General features: G+C 29.3%; 1 protein-coding gene across 1 annotated transcript; it reads right to left on the reverse strand.

The window, feature by feature from the left end:
• Window positions 1-4193: 4193 nt before the first annotated feature.
• Window positions 4194-8166, reverse strand: LOC108721402 (uncharacterized). Its single transcript, XM_018445940.1, has 14 exons — window positions 8008-8166; window positions 7787-7910; window positions 7613-7706; window positions 7330-7466; window positions 6948-7079; window positions 6800-6870; window positions 6602-6722; window positions 6205-6372; window positions 5823-6031; window positions 5331-5481; window positions 5113-5243; window positions 4824-5043; window positions 4523-4716; window positions 4194-4397 (listed from the first exon to the last, which is right to left on the reverse strand). The coding sequence occupies exons 1-14, from the start codon at window positions 8118-8120 to the stop codon at window positions 4307-4309; spliced, it is 1956 nt and encodes a 651-aa protein (XP_018301442.1). The 5' UTR covers window positions 8121-8166; the 3' UTR covers window positions 4194-4306.
• Window positions 8167-9159: the final 993 nt, after the last annotated feature.

Here is a 9159-nt window from a genome sequence, read left to right on the forward strand (position 1 = left end):
CCACTATAATCGCTATAAAGTTTATGCTAATCTGATTTGCGATTCTCGACAAATCTACCGTTGAGATGGTCCAATAGCGTGTCCAATGGTTCTCAACGACTCGCGGGACAGAGCGATTATATTCGATGAATTTCGAGGAAATTGTTACATCGCAAATCCGTAATCGTATCTAATCCGATATCCGTAGAACAAAGCAGATAAAGCTAGCAGTCAGTGAAATACGCACGACTGAGCGAATGTGCATCTCCCAAATTCTCTAATCAAGTCAAAGATTCAATTTATCCAACAAAACAACAATTCGAGCAGAAATCACGAATAGAATAAGCTCTAGCATTTCGTTCAAAAAATTCACTCGTTCACAGTTATATGATCCAAAAGTTTTTTTATTTTAATTTCAATGAGTATTTATTATTTCGTAAGATAAATATTAACATCACTATTTATCGTTTACTATAATATTATTATCATTAATAACAATAATTGATAATTTCGTTATTCAAAGTCATTATTTATAAAAATTAATGGATTCTACGTATCTTACGATTATTAAAAATTTATGAAGCCACATTAATCTGTTATTATACTTGCAATCATTTTTCAAAATCACGATATATATCATTAATGTAAAATAAAAAGAGGAAAATACTATTATAAATAAATTTCAGAAATATTATATCTTTAATTTTGCATTTCCATCGCATGCATTTCGGTGCGTTAAATTGTTAGAAAAAGACTAAAACGAAATGACATTACAGCTATGCCATATCGAAAATTGCATTCGTTTAGTCATGTCGCTTCAAAGAGAGTACACTAAAATCCAGGTCATTTCCCGAGACTAGTGAAAAAATGTAGAGAAGATACATGGAACGCAATCATCCCTGGAGTGAAGCTTTGATAACTTTCCGGAGCAGCTAACCATTTACACGGAATTTTATAGTCGACTTCTCGAAATATTTCTTACGGTGAATGTACTTCATGGAGACACAATTAATGAATAAAAATAAATTTTTTTAAATGTTTAATATATTAATACTTTTCTTGCTTGACCTTTTCCTAATTTTCCTAATAAAATTTGATTTTTTGTTAATTTTTATATTTATACACTATGTAATATGATTACACTGATATTTGATTGTCTAAATTACATCTGTAATTCTCGGTATGCATTGAAGTTACAAAATATTAGACGAATTTATTGAACGAGCGAGATTCATATACGAGAGAAAAATTTTCAATATTACTTAACGAGACTCTAGAACAAATAATTCTTTTGCTCCATTATCTTTTTCCTTTTCTTTCCGCTTTTATTTTTTTGTCTCTTGAGACAACTAAAACCAATGGAAAGATCCATTAATGTCCCCAATGCTTTAAAGTAGATGTCGTCTTTGCTTTCCTTTGTCTCGACACAATCACTCGTCTTTAGTCGGTTCGTTAACAAATCACACTTTACAAGCAAAATAACGGGATTTATTGTAGCAAAAACAAATTGAGATAAAACGAGGTAAATTATTGGCAAAATTAATTGGAAACGTGAAATTATGTGATAACACTGCCTAAAAATATTACGACAAGTAAAAAATAAAATATCACGAAAAAAAATAAAAGTTAGCAACAATTTCTTATCCGATATAAACTGTATATAATAATTCCTTACAATATAATTTATATATATATATATATATAACTATACATTTCATATCTACATGTATTTGGCATTGCAGAAATAAGTGTTTCGAAATAAAAACATATCACTAAAAATATATCACTATTGCGAACATATATATATTATCATTACCTCTGTCAAGCTTGCAGAATCAAATGAGCAAAATCGAAAAAATCTATTGAATTATTTAATGATTATTTTGTGCTAATTTGTGCTACAAAATATAATTTTGTACCCCATGCCATTTAAAAAAAACTCGTGGTTTTGCTAACTTGATATGAAAGTTGTAAATCACCTATGTGTGAAACTTCGCTTCGCGTGATGGGAAAGTTGTAAACCTATGTGGAACTTCGCTTCGTGTGGAAAGTTATAACCCCATGTGGAAACCTCACTTTGCATTAAAAAGTGCGTGGAGGCAGTGTATCTCGCCTCTTCCCAAAACTACGAATTTCTCCTATATAATGTGTGATACAAAATTATGTCTTGTAGCACAAATCAACACAAATTATATCTGCTAATTTTTTCTCTCCTTATCTTGTGATTCTGTTAACTTAATTTTAAGCTAAGCGCCACGAGTGTCTTCTAAATGACATATGATACAAAATTATATTTTGTAGCACAAATCAACACAACAAAATGAGCACTAAATAGTTCAGTAAATATTTTTCGATTTTGTTCATTTAGTCCTGCTAGCTGACAGAAATGTTACTATTGTACAATCTAGGAACTTTACTTAATTTTTAATTTAATTTAACCCTTCATGGCCACACTGGGTCAAAATGATCCGAATTTTTGTGAAAAATTTAATTTTAACACTAAAAGAAAAAAATCGTAAACATGTATTATAGAATTTAGCGTGAAAGCAATGTATGTGTAACTTTCACGCTAAATTCTAATACACACGTTTACGATTTTTTTTTAGTTAAAATTAAATTTTTCACAAAAATGCTACTGTTCCATTTTCTTAAAAGATGAAATTATATACCGTATTTTTTTAAATCATTGCAACTAATACTGTCGATTTGGTAACACTTTAAAGACAGGTCGGGTCATTTTAACTCAGAGTAACCATGAATGATTAACAAGAAAATGATAAAAAAGTATGATTTCTCTATGATTTTCTATTTTACGCTCAATCGAATTGATTGCGTTCTTTATTTTCAATAATTGTACCATTAAGCTCGGTTCGCTTAGTGCTTATGAAATTTATGAGCGAAATACGCCAGAAATTTCCCAGGGGAGTGTCATCTAGTTTGGATATCGATTGACAAACAGGACCTCTTATTAACCGTTCCGCCGCAATATCTGATCGAAAAGCATCCGCTGACAGATCCGTCGGCGTAAGCCCATAGATAAATCTACGCGAGTCCTATCCCGTTGATTGATAGAGCTCGGAGTTATCAGAGTGATTTGCGTTGATGATGATAGGAAATTCCATAATTTTCCTGATACCGACGTACCCATACTACCTTTATTATGTTACTCAATCCATTGTACATCTAATGTGTTTAGTTTAATTAATGTATACGTTAATTTAAATGCGCATAGATCGAATGAATCTGATATTAATAAAAGCAAGAAAATCTTAGTATATATTAACAGAAACTGTTGATAAAAACATATTATGTTTTCATTTATTTAGTGAAGAAGCAACGAAATAATAAAAAACAGAGTTTTGCATATAAAATGTTACTTTCTTCTAAAGATTTATATAGATATGTTCGATTCAAATTTCAAAATAACGCAATTATATGAATAACATAACAAAAATAATATACTGATTATATACAATTATTACAATCATTTTTAAAACTATTAATTCTGCAACATTTTTATTTTGTGTTTATATAAATCAATAAGTTTGAAATTATTTTAATATTGAAATATTAAATACACGTTTAGTAATATTCTATGAAATACCATAGAATAAAATTTTAAATAATTATCGTTAATAATGAGAAAAAAGATTTTTTTAAGAAAATATTAATTACTCTTTCAATCTTTGTGTGTTCTCGTATATAATTGGTAACAAAATCGTAAATCAATCTACTGTGTAATTACAAACTAAACCATGGAACAATAGTCTAAGTTCAACTATTACAAAGATGCACCTGCTTTGCTCCATATACACTTTGTATCTATAACGCAAGTTAACTAAGCTAGCAAATAATCAATATCAGAGTATGTATCATACTAAGATAAAACCTGTTTCATCATTCGATAATTATTTTTAAAGCTTTAATTATCTATTATTTATCTCACTACTAAAGTAATTAATTTATTATATATCAATAAATTTTATTATTGATAAAAAAATCTATATTGAGTTAATTGAAAGTATGATATTAAAAATAATAAAAAAACAAGTACCTATTATTGATAACAATTATATTATAATACCTATTATTGATAGCACGTATCCGTTATTTTATTAAGTTTTCAGTATTTAATTTATTATTAATTAGTCAGTATATTACTTCTATAGAAAGTTTAAAAATATAGAATGCAGTATATAAATTATCTATACATTTCTTTTATTTGCAAATTTATATACCAAAGATTCTAAATTTTTATGGTTTCCACATACTTGTCTTTATACAACATATAGAAATATAAAATCTACTTTCATGAGCTAACAAACATTCAATCATTCACAAGATGGAGAACACAATCTCTATTAATTCCGCTTTCCTTTAAGGATGTACTTATACGTTGCAATCTCTTCGGTGAATACCTTTAAGCAATAATATTAATTGTGAAGTTGAAAACGAAAGTAGATAAAAGATTAAATAATTTGTGTAAGTAAAAATGTTTCGTAAATTAAAAAAATAGTTTATAAATATTCAGATATTTTCTCACCCGCTCAACACTACTTTGTATCCTCTATACCCGGATGTTTGCATAGCTTTGTCAAGTAATTCATATAATTTCGTCACCGATTCGTCGGCCAACAAGTGTACCAAATATATAGTACTACCAGTTAATGATCTAACTTTCAATCGCAACTCGTTAGGTTTTCCAGTCGCTTCATTAATCTGACGTAATATTGGAGGCTGAAATAGTAAAACATGAATTTTCAAGTAGATCATGATTGGACATATCTTTTACATGGCATAATTTATCTTGTCTTTTTTCGTTGATATCTGAATATGTTTCTCACCAAACTCTTTCTTGCACAAGTAGCCGATCTTGAACCTCGAGGATGTTTCGTCGCGAAACACTCAGAGACAAGATTGGCAATCTTGAGCTCATCGATATTATTGACTTCCGCTGTGCTTAATGCTTTCGACCGTAATGTCGATTGCGTAGCTATACCCAATCGCCCTGCGGACGAACTGGCAGATTTCGAACGTAACCGACTATCAACGATTTGTGATCTACTGGAAAATTTAATTTCAGTACTTCATTTCGGTATATAAATGAATATAGATTATTTCATCTGGAAAAACCTTGATGATCTATCAGAAAAACTACGGTGTCTTGTCCTGCTGCTACTTGTAGATCTCAAGGTATCTTTCGACCTGGATAATTGTTCACTCATCGACATATCATATTCCACGTTTTTTGTAGCCAACTCTCTCTTTTCCAAGACACACAGTAGTAAAATATATAATTTATTTATATTATAATATTATATTCGGAAAATTTAATGGATAATAAGATTTACTTTTTCTCGTCGACTATTTCGTGCTAATTCAGCGTTAACGTGAGACTGAATGTGAGAACTAGAACAAACATTATTATGCGAAGCCAAAATCTGCGATCTCAAAGAATATATATCGACAGAAGGCGATTCTGAAGAGGTTCTGGGATCCAAACTAATAGGAATATGAAGATGCATTATAAAATTTTTAGCAATTTATCATAATTATAGTTAGCTACTAATTTCTTCATAATTATGAGATTAATTATAAGATAAATTTGCTTGATTTCAGTATTGTGGGATATACATATATATATATATATACTTTTCGAAACAAAAAAGTTAGCACTGGTTTAGATTTACTATAATTTAATATACATTCTTTGATAAAAAAAAGTTATGCATAGGTCTAGACCTGTGTGTAACCTTTCTATCAAAGAGTGCATATTATGCAATATACAATATTGTAAGTCAACTTAAATATTTGAGCGTTTCAAACAAGTAATGAGATAATACCGGCTTGGAAGTGATAAAAGCGGAATGTACTCGGAAGTGCTATCTTTCGGCGAAGGGTTTGCACGAGCATATCTTTGATAAATGCTATTTGATCTGCGTAAATTTGTCGATAACAAATTATCCATTGGAGATTGTTTTCCCAAACGATATCCTTGACCAGGAAAACTAGCAGAATCATCTATATGCAATTCTGTTCTATGATCTTCTATCTATAAGCGTAAGTCAAAATATTAATTGTGAAAAAGAATAGAGACTCTCTTTAACCAAATTTTTTGTTAATAAAAAACATTGTCTCACAATGATTTTAGAAAAAAGTTTTTTAAAAAATGCGGAAAATATCTCGTGTATATCCTAAAATTATATTCTACTATTCTACATTTACCATAAAGGGCACTCCGTCAGGATATTCTTGTTGCAATTCAGATGGAAAATATCCGTCTAGAATATCACGAATAAACGAAACTGCAGTCGGATCATAGTAAGATCGCAATGGTCCTCCATTGACGCACATACCATTTTTATAAAATTTCAATGCCATGCAGGAAGGAGTCTTTAGTTAAAATGCATTAAAAAATGCTGATTGACGATATAAATGATTACTAATTAGCAAATATATTAATTTCAATTAATCAGTAATAAATATCTTTGATATGTGTGACGTATATAAAAAAAAGTTTACGTAATTTCATGGATGTTAACATAGTTTTGCAAGTAATATATTCTACATTATATTTACATTCTTCTCTATGAAAGTACGTATTATGAAACTAGAGCATTACTTTGAATGTCGCTCCTCCTCCTTTCTCATTATGATGAATGTGAACTTCACCCTTTCCCGCAGCTAGGTTCAACTGATCGATATTCGTAACTAACTGTTCATAGCACGTGTTGATATAATTACTATAACGAAATTATTACTAATTATTAGAATTGCTACTTTTATTTCTAGCTAGTAATAAAATATTTATTTGAATTACTTGCTACTATCTACGTTTGTCGTATTTTTGACGTCACCCACCCATATTAATCCATAATCAGCCAAGAACTTCTGCAAAACGACATAATCGCTAATTTTCCTACTTAAGTGTTAAATATGTCAAACATATTTGAAATATAAATTTAAACCTCCATTTCGCTGATCTTATGTTCTAGCGTTAGACATCGTTGATAAAAATATTTTGAGTTCTTAGCCTGACTTCGTTGCTCCTTCTTTCGCAGCAGTTCCTGACTTTTATACTTAGTTTCCCACTCTTTAATCTACCAAAATAATGTGATATATCATAAAAAAATTTTTCAGTAGTTCTAAAGTACAGAAAAATATAAATAGAATACACGAAGAAATGGATTCGATGTTATAAAATAACTAAATTTAATAAACATACAACGGTTAAAAATACACAGATTAAAAATTAACTCTGCTAACCAAGTTAACTATGAATATAATGATAATATTATATTCTATAACGATAAGACTACATTCTTAGATTAAAAAAAGCGTACAGAGAACCTTCCGCTTTAAGCGTCCAATTTCCTGATCCTTAGTTCGCAAGCCTTCCTCGGCTTTCGTCAAAACGGATTGCATTTTTCGCATTTGTGACTCAGCTAAATGCAGTTGTTTAGTCAACATGCCAATGAGCTCACTTTCTGAAAATCGTTACATTACGTAATAACGAATATATAATGCCAAAAACTACAACTGCTCTAAATGCTTAATGTAATTGGTTTGTTTTAACAGTATTTCTTATATTATTACAAAAGATTATATAAAATACAATTTTCAAGTACAAAACCTTCTTCGATTACGTCATTTATGGCAAAGGAATTTCTGGTCATTTTGGACGAATTGTTCCATAATTTTCTCGCAGAAAGATTCGCATTGGAAACCTGATACCCAAACGTAATATATAATTTGACATAACATATTTTAGCATTTTATGTCTATGATATAAATGTCACACAGCTACCGTTTTATTAACGTAAGTAGATTTTCCATAATCAAGCATAATTTTGCTGTCTTCTGATAGATTTGTTTTCGGATCCGCCGTTGTAGGGTTTGATATACATGTTGACGAAGGTAATGGTTTTAATCTAGCAAAATATTATATTATTATTTCTTGAATGACATATTGCTAAAAAAAATGCATATTTTTCGTCGTTATAACCATAACATCGTAAGATAACCTACTTGCAATTGTTGTCGTGTGACAGGATCAAAGAATTTTTTGAAAACCTCTTTCTCGACTGAACTGAAGAGTTTCCTTGATTCATGATAGCATTAATTAACGAATTCGACAACATTTACATTTGAATTTTCTTACGTCGCCAAAAAGTAGTTATTCGCCCGAAGTTGTGTTTACATTATGCGACGTAAGAAAAGTCGATTCAAATAGAATTCAATATAAAAAGTGGCAACGATTTCTACACAGTACCACAGCATAAATATTTTACAATTATATTTTTCGTTTTAATTTTTCTTTTCGTTTAATTTAACTTTTCGTTTTAATTTTAATATCGGTCTATTTTTACTTTTGAATTAGATCAGAGAAATTAGGTAGTTTACTTACTTTCACTTATATTATTTCATGTTTGATTTCTTTTTCTATATCAATTTTTGTCTCTTTTTGAATCAACTAAACAGTGTTATTGATTTTTAACGACAAACTTTACGCGCTGTTTTGCGATTACAATTTATTACGAATGGATTTTAAGTCTTTAAGTTAAAATATATATAAAAGGATTAATATTCTAATTGCATCTTAAAATATATAGTCAAAATAAAGATAAAACCTTCCAATATATATTGCAAACTGTAATTCAAATACGCAAAGTAAATATTAGATTTTCGAAATTATTTTTTCAATTAGTAGAGTATCTCATAAAATATTGTTTATACATTTTAACAAATAAGTATCTAAATATCAGAAACACGAATTCCTAAAGACTTATTCATTAATAAACAACTAACTTAATAATGGCACATAAGGGTGTGATACTGCAGTCTCGTAAATAAGTCATCGGGATCATATCTAACTTGTTCATCATACGTTATATTATGCGGTAATTGCTTTCGCAGAATTTTAAAATTTCTAATATTCTTGAAACTTCTTTGAAACGATTCTTTAACAAATAGGGCCTAGTTTTGTATTCCTATATTCCTTTATAACATGAAATTCTTTATCCCACTGTGTTGCAATTTTGTATGTAAAAATAAAAACAGAGTGTCTAAACTTCTTCCCGAAATCGTCCAACACAACCATGATAAGAGAATCCTATGTAACAAATCCCTTTCTTATTAAATATTGACTTTCAGCCAGTTCTTATCCTTTCCTATAATTTT

This window comes from Mycetomoellerius zeteki, unplaced genomic scaffold, assembly GCF_001594055.1.
Source record: "Mycetomoellerius zeteki isolate Tzet28-1 unplaced genomic scaffold, Tzet1.0 scaffold169, whole genome shotgun sequence".
NCBI classification, from domain to species: Eukaryota; Metazoa; Arthropoda; class Insecta; order Hymenoptera; family Formicidae; genus Mycetomoellerius; species Mycetomoellerius zeteki.